At 33.3% G+C, this 19,481-nt stretch overlaps 1 protein-coding gene across 5 annotated transcripts in view; it reads left to right on the forward strand.

The window, feature by feature from the left end:
• Positions 1-19,481, forward strand: part of STXBP5L (syntaxin binding protein 5L) — a 330,353-nt gene that overhangs the window by 216,865 nt on the left and 94,007 nt on the right. For 3 of the 5 annotated variants that reach the window (XM_060418502.1, XM_042231962.2, XM_004002958.6), the window contains exons 19-20: positions 4,484-4,635; positions 6,585-6,656. In XM_060418502.1, coding sequence (XP_060274485.1) covers positions 4,484-4,635; positions 6,585-6,656 — 224 coding nt within the window. The remainder of the gene's footprint in view (positions 1-4,483; positions 4,636-6,584; positions 6,657-19,481) is intronic. The other 2 variants (XM_042231964.2, XM_012095350.5) reach the window with 1 other exon arrangement.

Here is a 19,481-nt window from a genome sequence, read left to right on the forward strand (position 1 = left end):
AGAGTAACATGGAAACATACATTACCGTAAATAAAATAGATAGCCAGTGGAAATTTGCTGTATGACTCAGGGAACTCAAACTGGGGCTCAATAACAGCTTAGAGGGGTGAGATGGGGAGAGGGGTAGGAGGGATGTTCAACTATGAGGAGATATGGGTAAACCTATGGCTGATTCATTGTTGACTTTTGGTAGAAACAAATGCAATACTGTAAAGCAGTTATCTTTCAATTAAAAATAAATAAATCAAGACAGTAGCATTATTTGTGATGGCAATATTATAATATCCCCAAACTACAAATGACCAGAGTAGACTGAATAAATTGTATTATATTAATTTCTCTAGCAGTGAAAATGAACTTCATTTACATGTAACTTAATATTAGAAAAAAGTGAAACATTTATTAACGAGTAAAACTGACTTTTGGTATAAGAAGTCAGATTTGGGGAGACAGAAGTAATAATCAGGAGAAGCACAAGTCAACTGCTGGTAATATTCTGTTTCTTGATGTAGTGATAATTATGTGAGGCTGTTCACTTTGTGATAACTGTTTAATTTATATGTGTTATGCTTGAATTAAAGAGTAAAATATACAGTGTTTTTCACATAAGTGAGTAATTTTATTTTTAGAAATTTATCCCCTAAATATACTCTATTTGAGTGAAACTAAATCAGAAAGGATATTCATTTTTGCACTGTTAATAGCAATGGCCAATGGCTTCCTCAAGTTCAGGCTGATGAGTTGGAGTCCTCACTCTGGTTTGGCTGCATTTTCTGGCTTCACCAGTTCAGGGCTAGGACTGTGACACTAGGTTGGAGATGATGCCCTCGAAATGTGGGCTGACTGGCTGCTGGGTCAAGAAGCACACAGGTCTCTTTTGGTAGTAATTTGATTTTTATTAATATTAAAAACTGTATGGAGGTATTAACATTTATGAAAAAAAATTTACCAAGCATGCAATATGAGTTTTGACAAATATACATGACAGTGTAAGTTATGTAACCACCAACAGACTAATTTTATAAACACTATTCATCACCTCAGAAGTTCCCTTGTGCCCTTTTATTACCTGTCACTACTTGGCCCTGTAAAACCACTGATTTACTTTCTGTCACCATATTTTTACATATATTATAATTTTATATAAATAGAAGCATAAATTATCTTGTTTTCTTCCACTTAGCATAATGCTTTTGTGATTCATCTGTTATTAATAATATTTGTGACTTGTTCATTTTCATTGCTTCATAATATTCATTTATGTGGGTATACAAAAGTGTGTTGTATCTATTAATCATTGATGGAAATGTGGGTTTTTTCCAGTTTGAGACTATTAAGAATAAATCTACCATTAGCATTCAAGTAAAAGTCCTTATCGGAGAAGGCAATGGCACCCCACTCCAGTACTCTTGCCTGGAAAATCCCATGGGCGGAGGAGCCTGGTAGGCTGCAGTCCATGGGGTCGCTAAGAGTCGGATGCAACTGAGTGACTTCACTTTCACTTTTCACTTTCATGCATTGGAGAAGGAAATGGCAGCCCACTCGTGTTCTTGCCTGGAAAATCCACCTGGAGGAGCCTGGTGGGCTGCCGTCTATGGGGTCACACAGAGTCGGACACGACTGAAGTGACTTAGCAGCAGCAGCAAAAGTCCTTATGTAACATTCATTTGTATTTTCATGGGTAAATAAGAGCAGAATTTCTCAGTCATGTGGTGAGTATATATTTATGAGACAGAATAAACTGTTTTATAAAGGGATTGTATCACTTCGCATTTCCATGAGAACGTATGAGGGTTTTGGCTTTACCACATACCTGTCAACAGTGCATAGTGTCGATCTTTTCAGTTTTATCTACTCTGATGGGTTCAGTGGTATCTAATTGTGGTTTTAATTTACGTATTCCTGGTAAGTAATTATGTTTGGCATCTTTGAAGTGCTATTTTCACATTTGTGCATGTTGTTTGGTGAAACATCTGTTTATATCTTTTGCTTACTTTTTAAATCAAATTATCTTATTATTACTGGGAGTTCTGTGAATATTCTGAATAAGAAATGTATTTTCCACATTCATGTTTTCCTCAACCTTCTTGAATATCTGGAATATATTTTACAAAGCATTTTTAACATCCTTTTTGGCCAATTTTACTATCTATTTTACTTCTAGATATGTTTCTGTTGATTTATTTTTCCCCCTGGTTATCAGTCTGTTTCTTAATTCTTTATATGCCTACTGTTAATACTTTTCATGTAGTTAACATTGTTAATTTTATATTTATGTCTATATTTTATTGGATTCTTTTCAGTAGTTTTCTGGAAGGAAGTTATGTTACTTAGAATAGTTTTTGAGCTTGTTTAGGATGGATCCAGAAAAGCCTTTTAGTTTATGGCCAATTTGGTCACACTGCTGTATCTGTTTTCCCATGTATTTGGACATCTCAGCAGTGTGGCTGGTAGTGACATGAAATATTCTCAGCCTTGGATGAGCTTTGCAAATTACTCTGTTTTACCTTTGTTGGTAGTTTGTTCCCAAGCCTTGTGTAGTTTTATTTACGTGGGCGCCCAGACGCACTCTGAAGAGGGCCATTCTATACATCTCGGGTGTATTCCATCTGTGCTGCTGTCTTCTCTCTGGAATTCTGCCTTATAAATTCTCACTGCTTTTGCTGCATCAGACTCTGATTTCTGTCGCCTCAGTTCAGCAAGACTTCTGATCTGTCCTTGAGCTTTGGTTTCCTGTGCTCTAGCCTGGGAAATTACTCCATTTGCTAAACTAGAACACTTAAACTAGAATGCCTAAAGTTTATTTTGTTATCCTTCTTTCATCTTACTCTATGTTTCCTGTTGACCAGTATGTGAAAACTGTTTTTCAATATATTTTGTTCAGTTTTCTAGTTAAGGTGTAAGGTTAAATCCAATATCCTTTCAAACAACCATTGCCTAACCTTCTCAAACCTAAGGTATAACTTTCTAGTATTGTTATTTTTTAATTAGTTTATTTATTTTAATTGGAGGTAGTATTCTTATTTTTAACTCAAAAATAATTATTTTTGTTGGTGTCATACATTCTAGTTGTCTTTTTTCTCAAAATTGCATTTGGGAACTCTTATGCCTGTAGGCAGAGGAACTACATTTTAACGTTAAAAATTGAAGAGATATTAATTCACTACAGTATGTAATATTGTACATAAAGAAATATTAAGATCAATTCTAATTTGTGTGGAAACTTTTCAAAGTACTTTAATAACATTTCTGATTTGATGTTCATAAAAGCTCTGAACAAGATAAATCTAACATTGTAATTCTTATTACAAAGTAAAGAAACTAAGGCCTGGCAGTGTTTATTAATTTTTCTCAGGCACATAATCTATAAATGATGAGATGGAATCTTCTGACTTTTACAATGTTTTTTTCCGGTTTCCAGAGTCAGTCTTCCTGGAAGATGTAGAACTTTATATAAAATAGCAAAACACCTAGTATGACAGAATTTTTCTTTTCACTTATTGTGAGAAAGGCAGTGTGGTGCAGTAGAAATAACTAGATTAACAGTAGCTGGTGACTCGTCCACAAGATTCAATCTAAGAAAATAACATGGAATTATTTAAAGTGAGGAAACAACATGCATACAACTATTTTATATTTAATTTAGGAAGCAAAAAGCACAGATTTACAATTTTTCAGCTAGAAGTCGTGTTGTGAATGGAGAAAAAAAGAGTTTAGTATATGCCAACAGAGGAGCCTGGCAGGCTACAGTCCATGGGGTGGCAAAGAGTCAGACACGAGCCAGTACAGCACAGCACAGTGGTTAAGGTGATCAAAACATCTGCCTAGGAGATCTGTTCTAATTTTAGAGGAGATTTAGTTAAGAAATTAATTCAAATAGTCTCTATAGTTTAATGGGACAAAATAAAGACCAAAAGATCGAGGATATTATTAAATTTTTGTGAATGAAAATTCTCTCTTAATATCTACCATAGTAACAAAATCTTTGATATATGAAGTTAATCTTTATGTAAAATCTTATGTTAAATATCTACTCTGTTTAAGACAACTAATTTGGAACCCCCAAATTATGATTTTATTTGAAAAAGGCATCTAATTGCATAAAGTATCTGTTGCTATTAAAGTGTGACATTTCTTGACCTAGTTTCCCCTTCATAGCAAGAAGATTTTCTGTTTTTACAGAAGAATCACATAAAATCAAGTTATTAAAGAACAGGCTGAGTAATCACTACTTACATGAGAAAATATCTGAGAAACATTATTGCAGGTCATTCCTGGTTTTTTGCAGTGGTCCTGGCTATTATACAAGGTTAACCTATCCTATGTAAAAGGCACCATTTCCTTCATGACTACCAATCACTGCCTGGCTTACCCAATCCTAAAGCATTATTTTCCAATAATCATATTTATTTTTTAAATTCGGAGACAAAATAATAATGGTTGGTGTGATACATTCTAGTTGTATTTTTTTTTTTCCTCTCAGAGTTGCATTTGGAAACTGCAATGGGTTGGCTGTGGTGGATTTTATACAGAAGACTGTACTGTTAAGCATGGGGACCATTGACCTATATAGATCAAGTGACATATACCAACGACAACCACGGTCTCCTCGAAAAAACAAGCAGTTCATTGCAGGTAGATAAAACAAGATGATTATGAACTTATTTAGTTCACCTGTTTTCTTTCCTTTAGATTTCTTGTCTTCTGTGATGCTATTCAAATGCATAGCAGTATAAAATCAGCATAATTTATAATGCCATGTAAGTAAAATTGGGCAGAAACGTAGCGAGACTCTGAAAGGGTAAAGAAGGTGTTTAAACTTCAATTTGTTATTAATGTTAGGAAGCATCTCAATGTTCTTAAGTTGAATTCCTAAGAAATAACAAAATAAGACACTATCGAATATAAAAATGTTAAGAAAATTAGTCTCTTGTTGAAAAAAACTACTTACAATGGGATAATTTTCTTCTAATATACTATAGCTTTAAAAATGTAACAGTTATTCACCCATTGTAATTTTTTAAATTAGCTCCATTTTTTTAGCTGTCATTTTTTTGTTGGATGGTGACTTTCTTGGAGGTATTTTCACAAATGCAGTAAATGTTAATTAACATTTTACAATGCTATGAAAGATGATATTTTTTTGACAGGACAATTATAAAGGAAAATATATAAAGTTATTAAAATACAAGCCAAAATACTTTCTACATGTAATACCAAACTTTGATATGCCAAGTTTTACTGAAATTTCAGTATATATCCAAATAGTTGGCTTTGTAAACATTGCCAATATTTTGTATATTTTTTGTCCACTGACATAGTTTAGTTGGTAAAAAAAAAAACAAAACTGGTTGAGCTAAATGGTTTGCAGCTAGACATACACCTACAGTATTACATATTACATTATACAGGTTTTAAAATTTTCTGTATTTTTAAAATAATCAGTTGAATATTGACACTTTTACTAAATATACCAGGTGAAGACTATTATAAAGTAAAAAAAAAAAAGGTACATGATTGTAGGTTTTATTTTTTAAATTGTAAGTGTGCCAGATTTAACATATGAAAGTGATAATAAGTGAAGTTTCCCTTGGGACTAACAAAAAATTACTTGATATACTGAAATTCTTTGTTAATCTTTTTTTGTAAGCCTCAACCCCTTCTAAATTTATAGTCTAGACTCTTTTCAGGAGCACAAAAGTTCTCCTTCAGAACCCACAAAACCTGGGTTTTGTGGCTAGGGATCTCATCTTTCAGCAATATTTTGGAGTGCCAGAAATATAAAACTACACAGGTTCTGCTTCTACTACTACTGGCTTTTGAAAGAAAGGCAGAATAGAGAAATTGTGCATGCATGTACCGTAAGATTCCCTCATGATTGAGAAAGAGAAAGTTGATTTTTGAAAGCTCGTTTATTCTCGATAGATATTAGGGGAAAGTAAACACTGTTTGTCTGCTGAAACACTAATTCAATCAGAAAAGCTGTGGATCTTAAGACAGTTCTAAGTTACTTGCTGGAAATACACTATGGAATGACAAGAGATAATTCAATTATCATTTAATTTAAACTTATTGAGCCTCAAACATTATGATTAGAACTCAGAATTTGAATGATTCAAAAATTGGGAAAAACTGGGATGAAGTAAACTATGCTTGTATTTAGTTATATAATGAGTACTCACTTTGTTATTAAAAAAAAAACAAACTAAAATCCCTAGGCTTTCTTGTTAATACGGAGGATTAAAGACAACCATTTTTATATTTATGACATAACATACAAATTATTTATAAGCTAAGTAAGTTTACTATGTAAAATGCATGTAAGAGAAATGCCATTTATTTTTATAAGAGACTTGACTGAATAAAATTACTACAGCATACTCATCATTCATCTATCACCTCTTACTTTCTAATTAATTTATTTTTTAAATATCTCCTTTCTAATTTGATTACCTAAACTTGCTGCAATTTCTTCATCTTGGCTGTTCTAGATTCTGGTATGATATCACTTCCTTTCACTTTAGACTATTTTTCTCTCTTCCTTCTGCCTGCTGCTGATGCTGGTGTTCTGGCATGTTCCAAAGACAACTTTTGCATGCGTGGCCTGTCTAACTTTTATCCTGATTTAACGAAACGGATCCGTACTTCCTATCAGAGTAAGTTTTATAAAGGTTAGGCAAATAGCTTTTTTAAGTCATAATGCTTGAGTTAAATCCATACATCTGTGCTCAGTAATGTGTTTGTTAAAACACATTCAGCATGCATGCAAATTTTCGTTTTGTTATGGAAATGCAACCTGATAATTTTAATAAAAATTACATAAACACTTCAAATAGTTATTGTCAAATACCTATGTACCCATATTCATTGTTTCAGTGTTTCTTTCAAATCATGCATACCATGTGTTGTTAGTCCAAGAGCCATTGTCTTTTGTTTTGAGGAGGAAGAGCCATGGTGTCCTCGTAAATAATAAACCTGATAATCTAGTATCAATAATAATTGAATGGTTATTTTGGAAACTTTGTGCTTTTGGCCATTTTATAAAATTATTGTAACCAGGGCCACAGTATTTGCTTTTTCTAATATAATTAGATTTTTTTAGAAGGAGCCAAATATTTCCAATATCTGATGCATTTCATTCAAATAGAATATGCAAATAAACATTTCTATATTTATTTTAGGAGCCAAACACTGAAATTGGGAAATTAAGGTCGTAAATATAAGTCAGTAATAATAACTTTTACTGTGGTAGCAAATGCAAATCTGAAAATGGTGGAGTCAGATATTCTTAAAAATGGTACAGAAAGAATGAAGAGTGAGAGTATGATTAGAGATGCAGATAATATTAGTGATGTTATGGGTGAATATTTATTGGTATGAGAATATGTGTATAATATGTTAATCTATGCTATGTTTGAGAAAGTTTGCTTAATAATACATATAAGAAGATATCATGTTTGTATAAAATATACACATATAGATACACACACATTTGTTGCTCTTATTCTGCATTTCTTCAGACCTCACCAGCTTGTAGATATTTAATAAAATTACATCACTTATAAAAATCTAAAACTTTGTGTTCCATTAACTAAAGGATGTTAGTACTTTTGACATCCTTAAAAATTTCTGGGGCCCAGAGGTGACTTGTTTTTGCTCATAACTATTCCCTAGGTTTTACTGGAACACAGCCAAACTCATTCATTTACATGTTGTCTATGGCTGCTTCCAAGTTACAGTGGCAGAGTTGAGTTGTTGCAACAGAAACCATATGGCCCATGAGACCTCAATATTTACTGTCTTGCTCTTTACATGAAAAATTTGCTGACCTCTCCGCTATACTATTCATTACCCATCCACTGCCACCTAAAAGGGTCCAGCCAAAACTTTTCCTGAAAATAGTCTCTAGGTGGTTTAACATACATACTCAAACTTCAGAATCCTAGTCTAGCCTTCCCATGGTGGAATCCCCCTATTGTGTGTGTGTATATGTGAATGTATCCATCTATACAGACGGAAGAAGTTTCTGGAACATGAGATTGTAAATTTTATAAATTTCTTTTAATATATTTTATTGTATTTCTATAATAAACATGTAATGCTTTTATAGTGAAAGAAATTGGATACTGAGAATAAGAAGCAGGCACTTAGTTAAACTATATGAAGTCTATATACAATATCAACCATGATATAAAGCTTAAATGTCATTTACCTTGATTACTTCAATAATCTTATGTTGTCTTCAGAATTTAAAAAAAAAGATTTTAAACCTTTCTTCAGAGTACTCTAAAATATAATTCCTATCACATCTTCAAATGAATTTTCTACTATACCTATAAAAACATTCCTTTTAAGTCAGTGTGTGGCTTTTACTACACTTATAAGTGAAACTCTCTGGAAACTTTCCTTAGATTTCACTCCCTTTAGTAAACCTTTCCTGCTACCATCAGAGTGCTTTGCACCATTTCCTTAATTCAAAATGTCTACAATGCCCACAGTGTACAGACTTGGACACAATAGAGTCTGAACCACTTAACTGGTACTTAGATTTGTTTGTGTTTTTATGCATATGCTCTGCCTTTGAAAGTACACAAAGAGAACCTGAAGACCATTTGTAAATTTCTTATTATCCTCTTACACCAGCACAACTATGAGCTCAGTAAGTCAGTGATGATGGTGGTGAGATAGAGTCTGACAGGTGATGCTTTTTACTCACATGAACAACGGGAGACTTTTCAAATTTGATAAATGAGAGTAGACATGGCTTCTGTAGTTACTGGATTCACTGAAACTTAGAAAAGAAATCATAGTTTCTTCTAAACAAAGAATTAAAGTATCAAGACATAAGAAAAATCAAATCCTTAGAAGGCCATAATGAGATGCTACATGTCTTCCATGAAACTATGATTTGTAAATGAAATGAAATGCTTTGGAAAAAGCAGGAGACCTAGGGTCAGAAGGTTTATATCAAGTTCTTTCTTTTTTTTCTTATTGACTAGACATTATATCTTAAGCAAATAATTTAACTGTTCTGAGCTTTTTTCTCATAAAGTAAAATCATAATCCCTACTTACCCTTTAGAGACTTTTGGAACTTTTCAAGATTAGCATTTATAATAGCACTTCTATAAATATTAGACATTATTTTTCTATAATTATCATCATCGAAGATGAAAGCCACACCACAGGTTACATAACTTTTGCAGAATACAACCAGTTTATGGAAGATTTAGGGCTAACATCCAGTCAGCTGCCTCATTGTCTAGTGCTTTTTACTTTTTACTTGTGACAATGACAAATTTTGCTAGTTGAAAATTGCTAATATACCATTTGAACCAAAGGAGGTTTAAAAAGTATGCTTAGGGTAGAACATTGTCAGAAAAAGTGCTTATGCATCAACTTCTGGTTATGCAATGAGGGAATCCATTGGAAAGTTTCAATCCTATGTATAGATATTTTCTTTCTTTCACTGCATAGTTTTTTCAGAGTACAGGGAGTCATAACAGATCCTGGATACACAAATCAGAAGCATAAAGAAAAACTGGAGAAAAGGGGGGAAGATAATAGAAGAGAATTAGAAAAGAGAGTCAAATATTTTTAAAAAATGATTGGAGAAAGTCAGGAAAGAAGGAAGAGTAAAACAAAGAATAAGAGGAATGCCTCAAGGAACAAATAAATGGGAAAAGTCCATTCATTTAAAGAATATTTATTAAGCATCATCTGTGTCAAATATTTTTTAGCTATTAGACATTTAATGAATGAAATAATTATGGTCTCTTCCCTCAATGTATAAGAGAAAACATACAAAGAAATTTCTAGATATACAATTACAGTTGAAAAAAGATAATGCTATCAAAGAAAAAAAATGAGACATGTAAAAGTTGGACTGATTTTTTTTAATGTGTTGTCAGTAAAGGCCTATCTGAGGAGGAAGCATTTAAGTGAATCCTTACAAGAAGCAATAAGACAAAGCTTTGAACTTACAGTTCTGAACAAGATAGAATAACAGGGACAAGGTTTAACATCCTTCCCCAAACACACAAACATAAACGGTCGTAATGAATGAAACTGTGGTTTTCAAGACATGACCATCAGGCAATGAAAACCAGTAATTCTGGCAGATGAGAAACAGAAGAAGTGAACTCTATTACCTGCACCTGTTTACTGCCCCGAGAGAGTTTCTAGATTGCAGCAAAGGGAGGAGGGGGAAACCCAAGAGGATACCAGCTCCCTATGTCGAGAAGATGGGGGTGAGAAACCAGGGAAACCAAAGCAGCTCCAGCACATAAAGAGAGGATCCCAGAGATCTACAGTTCCCTCCTTGAACAAAGTACCAGTCAATACACACATATGCTGTAGCTATCCAAGGACAAGAACCATCTGAAAGGTCTAAAGGAAATGGTACCCAACACTCAAACAATGGAAATAGTATCTATTTTTTTACCACTAGGCAGACTAGAAAAATACCAGTGTAATTCATATCCGCTTCTAATTAACATTGTACTGGGGATTCTAGCCAGTATAGTCAGGCAAGAAAAATAAAAGTTATCCAGAATGGAAAAGAAGTTAAATCATCTTTTTTCATAGACAACATGATCATCTATGAAGAAAATTTAATAAAGTCTACAAAAAAGCTACTACAACTAATAAGTGAATTTAACAAAGTACAGGATATAAGGTCAATATTAAAAAATCAATTTTATTTCTGTCAACCTGTAACACTTAGTCATAAATTAAACAACAAATGTGAATGATTCATGTATTGAAAACCAGAAAACATTTCTGAAAGAAGTTAAAGACCTAAAAAAGTGAAGAATTACATGTATCAATATTATTAAGATATCGGTTCTCTCCCAATTGATCTGTAGTTCAGTATAGTCCCAGTAAATATCCTGCAGACTTTTTAATAGAAATTGACAAATTGATTCTAAAGCCCATATAGAAATGCAAAGGATTTAGAGTAGCCAAAGAATATTATTCTTTAAAAAGAATGATCTTGGTGAACCAACACCACCTAATCAAGACTTTTTAAAAAATTAGTGTTACAGTAGGGGAAGGAGAGAAGGGGGCGGATTGTGAAAGTAGCACTGATATATGCTACATAATATATATGTATACACTACCATGTGTAAAATAAATAGTTTGTGGGAAGTTGCTATATAACACAGGGAGCTCAGCCCAATGCTTTTGATGACCTAGAGGGGTGGGATGGGGTGTGGGGTGGGAGGGAGGTTCAAGAGAGAGGGGATATATGTATACATATGGGTGATTCATGTTGTTGTATGGCAGAAACCAACACAACAATGTAAGGCAATTATCCTCCAATGAAAAATAAATTTAAACATGAATAAAATTAGTGTTATTGAGTCAGGTTGGTATTGATCCAAAGACAGATATGTCAGTGGAACTCAACAGACACTCCAGAGATACACCTACACGTATACAGAACACTGATCTTTTTACAAAGGTGCAAAGGCAGTTACGTAGAGAAATAGTCTTTTCTATTAACTGTATTTAAACAACTGAATATCCTTTCATAAAAAAAGTTATTTTGATTCATACTTTGTACTAAATTTTAATGATTTACAGTGGTTAATAAGCTTTGATATGAAACTTAAAACCATAAATCTCAGGGAAAAGGAGAAAATTTTGTGACCTTAGGCAAAAATGTTTTAGAGAAAATATCAGTGTCATGCTCCATAAAGGAACAAACATACAGATAAATCAGATTTCTTCAAAAGTAAACATTTTTTGCCCTTTAAAAGACACTTCTGAGAATGAAAAGTTAAATCATATACTAGGAGGAAATATTTGCAAAGTGTATATCTGATTAAGGACTTGTATCTAGAATTTATTTTTATTTTCTCAAAACTCAAGAAAGCAAGCAACCCAATAAAAATGTGAGTCAAAGATTTGAATAAATAATTCACAAATGAAAATAGTGATTAAAAAATAAGCATATAAAAGATTCTGAACATTCACTGTTAAGAAAATCAAAACTACAATAAGATAATAATACATTATAGTGGCTAAAATTAAAAAGAATGATCATACCAAGAACTGGCAAGAATGCAAAGGAAATAGAAAACCACTGGTGCGAATGTACAATGGTATAAAACCATTTGGCAGGTTCTTAAAGATTTAAACATATGCTTAATATGACCTAGCCAGTTTATATACATGTAGTTATCATATTTACCCTCAATAAATGAAAGCATGTGTCCATACAAAGACATTCACAGCAACCAGAAGATTCAAACATCTTTAGTAGTCAAAAACTGAAATATCTAAAGTCTCCATCAAAAGTTCAGTGAATAAGCAAACCTCATATATATTTTCAATAGTTTACTATGCAGTAGTAAAAAGTCATGCACTATTGATATGTGCTATACCATGGATGAACCTCAAAATAATTACATTGAGTAGGAGAAAACAGGGCACATATTGTATGATTCCATTTATATAAAAAAATCCTAGGAAATGAAAACTAATGCAGAGTGACAGAAAGCAGATCCACAGTTGCCTGGGGATAGAGAAGGGGCTGGAAGGGAGGGTTATAAAAGGACACAAATTCTTGGACATGATGGATACATTTATTATCTTGATTGTCAAGATATACCAAATTAAATACTTTGTAAATAGGCTGATTAAACCTCAAAGAGTTATTAAAAAAAAAAAATAGAGCTGGTCACATAAAAGGCAGAGAGCAGTATGTTCCAGGCAGAGAGGAGAGCTTGTAAGAAGGTTCTAAAGTGGTTAAGGACTTTATCTTCTAGAAGTAGAAAGGTCAAGGAGTCTGGGGATGTGGTGATTGACAGGAAAAGTGGGTTAATATTTTGATGTCTAGATGAATAGGGACAAGATCATACAAATTTCTGAAGCAGTTATAAGAAACAGTTTTGAGCAAGGAAATGATAGGCTTTGATTTATATCTTAAAAATATTACCCACACTGCTGAATGAAAAAAAAAACCTGTGAGGCCAAAAAAGAATTAAAGCAATATACCAGTTGGAGGGCCAATATTCTACTCCAGGCAAGAAATGAAGGTAATTTTGACTAGGGTGATAGCAGTGTTGTTGGAGGAAAACAGACAGGTGCAAGAATCATTAACACTTACAGAGCTACTAACTAATTTAATTTGGGATATCAGAAGGTACAATAAAAGATTATTTCCCAAATCTGGGCTTGAGCCAATGACTGTATCATGATATTTACAAAGAAGAAGCTAGGGTTAGTGCATGGCATGGTGGTAGGGACTAAAGAGTTGAGTTTTAGACTTGCTAATCTTTGATATATCTGTTACGAAGTGAAGATGACAAGTGGACAGGTAAACAAATCAAATTTACATACGTATACAAATTTAGTATGTAATGGTAGTTATGGAGGGAGTAGAAGAAGGGAAGTGAGGGTTTGTGAACAGAGACAACAGGAATTACATTTAATTTCCAAAGGAAGAAGAGTAGCTGGCAGAGAACACTTGGCAGAGAGAAGAGAAGAAATGAGGAGACTATTGAAGAAACTATATTAAAGGGGGATATTTCAAGAAGTGGTCAGCTATATCAAATGCTATAGTAGGGCTAAGTACAGAAAAGTAGTTAGTGGGTATTGTGCTGTGAAGGTTATTAGCGACCCTTTACAAAGTAGTTTTGGAAAAGTATTGGGATAGAAACCACAATTATTTTAGACTAAGGAGTGGCAATGAGGAAACAGCACAAGTAAATAACTCTTTTGAGATGTTTGGTTATGAAGGGGTGCCAAAAACAGGTCAGTACTTGCATAGGAAGAAAATGTTAAGAGGAGGATATTTTTCATTTTAGATAAAGAGCATATTTTTAAGTTGATGTGACTATTGAATGATCCACAAAGAAAGAGAGATTGATGATAAGGGACAGAGGAAAGAAGAAGAAGCAAAATCCCCCAGAAAAGTGAGAGGGGAGGATATCCGAGCATATGTACAAAAATTAGTATCCAAGAGGAGGCTTTCTCTATTGTAATAGAGAGGTACATAAAAGGAAAAAGCTACAGAATCAGAGGGTATAATTTGTAATCATACAAATTACAAAATGTATGATTTGGTTGAGAAATTAAACAAGTGATTTTTGCATCTCTATTTTTCAGTTCTGTATTTTGATGGGTTTCCTTTTGAAATCAGTTTTACAGAGTGTTTTCTTACTCCAGACTTTGTATTGAAAAGCACACTGGTCTGTAATTAGTAGGTAAAATATAAGCTTCCATCTTTGAATTATATGAACAAAGAATAAAAAATAAGAGAGATATTACTTAGTAATAGATGTGAGTTTTCTAGAGTTTAACAGTCACCTTGTATAAGTCAAACAAATAAAACACCTACTATAATTTAGAGCAGTGGTTCTCAACTCAGTATGATTTTGTCCTCCAGGGGACATTCGGCAATTCCTGGAAATATTTTTGGTTGTTACAACTTGGGGAAGGAGTGCTCTACTGGCATCTAGTGGGTAAAAGTAGGAAATTCATGCAGTCTCAAAGTGCTTGCATTCAGGGGTTATTATAGAATCTGACCCAAGCTGAATTAAACTATCTGAAACTGCATCTCAACCCTCTTTCTGCACAAATACTGAGAATATTAGCAATCAGCCTGTTAAAAAAGTGAATAGGGAAGTTTGAGGGTTGCATTGAGGAGCAAAGGTTTTGAAGGGAAACAATCTAATTAAAGCTGCAGGCCAGCCACAGCTCAGCTCAGTACTTTCTAGAATCTGAATGATTAGCACTTCACTTGAGCAGTCTGACAAAGGATAAAAATTTGTAAGCCTGTAAAAAACTTAACCAAAATGACCTGACATACATAAATAGACATTTGCATCATATTAATGAAAATACACTTTTTTTTGCAACATGGAACATTCATAAATATGGACTGTCATGAAACAATAATGAATTATCATCAAGCACAGTGTGTTCTCTAATCATAAAAGAAATTAAATTAGAAATCAATAGCAGAAATATGTCTTAAAATCTCTAAATATTTGAAAATTAAGAATAGCTCATGTCTTGAAGAAATCATAAGGGAATTTTTAAAATTATTTTTTAACTTAGTGAAAGTATAAACACAAAATACCAAGATTTGTGATACTGAGATATTACTATAGTAGTACCTAATGGAAAGTTTAGAACACTAGAAGCTTAAATGAGAAAAAAGAAGGATCTCAAATCAATAATCTAAAAAAATCTTCTTAGTTAAAACACTGAAGAATAGTGTAACCCAAAGTAAACAAAGGAAAGAAATTAAATCAGTGAAATAGTGAAATGAAATCAGTGAAATAGAGTAGAGCAAAAGATAGAGTAGATCAACAATCCCACAAGATAATTCTTAAAAAAAAAAATTACTATGATCTATAAAACCGGAGAAAGACTGATCAAGAAAGAAGAAAAGCACAAATAACCAAATGTAGATGAAATTAAGAGATTTCTTGAAAGGAAAAAAATTATAAAAAGTGACAAATTTTAAAAAGTGACAAACACATTGGAAAATATAAATAGACTCATGTTTTTTTACATTTTTTTCTATTCAAAGTTAAATATTCACAGCAAAGAAAACTGCAGGCCTCACTGACTAATTCAGTCAAACATTTAAAAAAGAAATAACCCATACTTTATGCAAACAATTTGAGGGCTAGAAAAAAAGAGAATTCTTCCCAATAGATTATGAGGCCAGCACAATGTTGAAAATCTGACAAAAACAGTAACTTAAGGGAAAGTACAGACCAGTCTCACTTATGAACATAGATGCAAAAGTGATAAATAATATATTAGCAAATGGAAGACAGATATCTGTAACAAAGATGAAATATAACTGAGGTGCATTTATACCAAGAATATGTTTAATATTTGAAAATCAATGCAAAACATCCAATTAACCTAACAAAGGAGAAAATATGTAATTACCTCAATACATGCAAAAAACTCATAATTTAATACTTATTTATGATAAAAATCCTCAGAAAGTTAGGAATAGAAAAATATATCCTAAATTGAATAAAACCCATCTCTGAAAAACTTACTAACATAATAATTATGAAATAATATTAAAATACTGAATTTTTTTCTACTAGAATTGGTAACAAGGGAGTGATGTCCACTCTCATTATCTTTGTTCAACATTGTACTTAAGTAGGGGCAAAAAGCAAGCTAAAAAGTAATTTGTATAAAAATCAGAAGGAAAACACTAAAACTCTATTTGCCAGTAGTGTTGTGGTATATGTAGGAAACCCAAAAGAATAAACAAAAAAGCTATAAAAACAATGATGAATTTTGCAACATCAAAGAATAAAAGTCAGTATACAAAAATCAACTATATCCCTATATAATAGCAGTAAACAATTGGTAAATACTTTTTTCTTTGAGAAATATTCTTAAAACTTCCCTATACAGGATAGATTTTCAGATACCAGCCTGAGAAGCACCAGGGATACGTTCTGCAGAGAGAAGCATAACTGGGAAAACCTGTTTTTAAAAAGCCAATCACTTAGTCTCTGGTAATTGTCCTAAGAGGACGCAGAAAATGAAAAAGCATTGATTCAAGAAACTATATTGAAACTTGGTTTAAAAAGTGAGAGTTTGTAGACCTGAGGCACAACTTGCACTATACCTCTCCTGCCTGCAAGTTGCCAGCATTTCCTGCTCTCTCTAACTCAAAGTTGAAAAGTCCAAATTCCTGCTGAGTATGGTCAAGAGGTCAGAGGCTCCCTTCCGCAGCCGTTCCCAAACTAATAGGACAGAAGTTCTATACCAGGTATGGCAAGTCAAAAATGCTGAGGTTCTGACTGTTCTCACACCAGCTTGCTCATAAGGCAGAAGTTTCATGCCAAAGAAAAGTCAAACAGAAAATCAGAGGTTACCGCCTCTATCCCAGCCTAGTGACTTAGAGGTTTTGCTCAGGAGATGAGATAGTCTATAAGAACTGTGAATTCTGATGCTCTCTCCAAACAAACTAGCTAAATTTAAAACAATTTGAGAAATTCAAGCATAAAAATGCCCTCAAAACTGATGAAATGTTTGATAGAAATAAAATAAGAGGTAGGTAGTTCCTCTTAATTAACAGTAACCAGCTAGGACATAGTCAGCTGGTTCACTGGAGAGAACCTAGAAAAGAGATCAAAGTGAAGTCGCTCAGTCGAGTCCGACTCTTTGCAACCCCATGGACTGTAGCCTACCAGGCTTCTCTGTCCATGGGATTTTCCAGGCAATAGTACTGGAGTGGATTGCCATTTCCTTCTCCAGGAGATCTTCCCGACCCAGGGGTCAAACCCAGGTCTCCTGCATTGTAGACAGACGCGTTACCGTCTGAGCCACCAGAAAGTCCAGAAAAGAGATAGCTAAGACAACTTCTCCTAAGGTTTGAATAAACCTCCAAGAATGGTTTCAAATATGACCCCTGTCCAAATTTAATGTTGGAATAATATATGGGCCAGGGTGTTCTCTAAAATAGCAGAGTAATCACTTAGCTCTAATTGTGATACCTAATAGCTAGAAGTGAAATCAACAAAGGCAGACAGACTTCCAGAGAGACCAGAAAAAGCATCAAAGAGAGCCCCGCTAAAAAAAACCACTGCCGTCTCAGAGTGACTGTATACACTGAAGGCTGCACCTTCTGAGGACAATATCAAAGCCTACACAAGGTAAGGAAAGTAAATTTCACTAAAATAGTCTAGCCAGATTACTAAACAAATAAGCAAATAACAATAAAAACCAGAAATGGGGAGTGAAATCAGTAATCAGCATCCAGAATCGCTATATTGCCTAAAATGTCCAGCTAACAAAATATCATGAGACTTGCAAAGAAATGGGAAAGTGTTACCTATTCACAGGAAAAAGCAAGGAAACAGACATTGCCTCTGAGAGGGCCCAGATGTTGAATTTAACAAAGACCTCACAGCAACTTTAAAAAATATGTTTAAAGAACTATAGAAGGAAGGGAAACTATGATGATAATTCCCCATCAAATAGATAATACCAACAAGACATGGAAGTTACATAACAGAGCAAATGGATCTTAGACCATACATAATAATTAACTCAAAATGGATAAAAGACTTAAATGTAAGATCTGAAACCATAAAACTCCTACAAGCAAACATAAGTGGTAAACTCTGTGACATGGGTATTGGCAGTGATTTTTTTGGGGGGGATTTGACCCCCAAACCAAAGAAAATGTAATAAAAAATAAACAAGTGGGATTACATCAAAAAAAGGAAATGCCTATTCTTTTGAAATTCTTCCCAAAAAATTACAGAGGAAGGAACACTCCCAACCTCTTTTTATGAGGCCACTATCACCCTGATACCAAAACCAGACTAAGATACCACCAAAAAAGAATATTAGATGCCAATAACACTGATGAACACAGATACAAAAATCCTTCACAAAATACTAGCAAACTGAATCCAACAATATGTTAAAAGAATCATACACCATGATCCAGTGGGGTTTATCACAGGGATGCAAGGCTGTTTCAGTATCCAAAAATAAATCAGTGTGATATACCATATTAACAAATTGAAGAATAAAAACCATATGATCATCTCAATAGATGCAGAAAAAGCTTTTGATAAAATTCAATACCCGTTTAAGATAAAAAACTCTCCAGAAAATGGGGATAGAGGAAAAATACCTCAACACAATAAAGGCTATCACTGACCTGCAGATAACATCATACTCAGTGGTGAAAAACTGAAAGCATTCCCTCTAAGATCAGGAATCAGGCAAGGATATCCACTGTCATTTTTATTCAGCATAGTTTTAGAAGTCCTAGCAACAGCAATCAGAGAAAAAAATAAAAGGAATCCAAATTGGAAAAAAGAAGTAAAACTGTCACTGTTTGCAGATGACTTGATACTATACATATAAAAATCCTAAAGATGCTACCAGAAAACGACTAGATTTCATAAATGAATGTGGTAAATAAATTTGGTTGCAAAATACAAAATTAATACACAGAAATCACTTACATACTGTTACAATTAGACATCAGAAAGAAAAATTAAGAAAACAGTCCCATTTACCATCTCATCAAAAAAGAATAAAATAACTAGGAATAAATTTACCTAAGGAAGCAAAAGACTTGTACTCTGAAAACTGTAAGATGCTAACGAAAGTAAAGACAACACAAATGTTCTTTGATTGGAAGAATAAATACTGTCAAAATGACTATACTACAGTTTCAGTGCAATCCCTATCAAATTACTAATGACTTTTTTTGAAGAACTAGAACAAAAAAGTTTACAATTTGTGTGGAAATACAAAAGACCATGGATAGCCAAAGGAATTTTAGGTAAGAAAAATGGAGTTGGAAGAATCAGGCTCCCTGACTTCAGACCATACTACAAATCTTCAGTAATCAAAGCAGTATGGTAAGAAATATAGATTAATGGAACAGGATAGAAAGACAAGAGATAAACCATATACCCCCTGGTCACTAATCTATGACAAAGGAAGCAAGAATATACA

The sequence above is a fragment of the Ovis aries genome, chromosome 1 (assembly GCF_016772045.2).
Source record: "Ovis aries strain OAR_USU_Benz2616 breed Rambouillet chromosome 1, ARS-UI_Ramb_v3.0, whole genome shotgun sequence".
Taxonomy (NCBI): domain Eukaryota; kingdom Metazoa; phylum Chordata; class Mammalia; order Artiodactyla; family Bovidae; genus Ovis; species Ovis aries.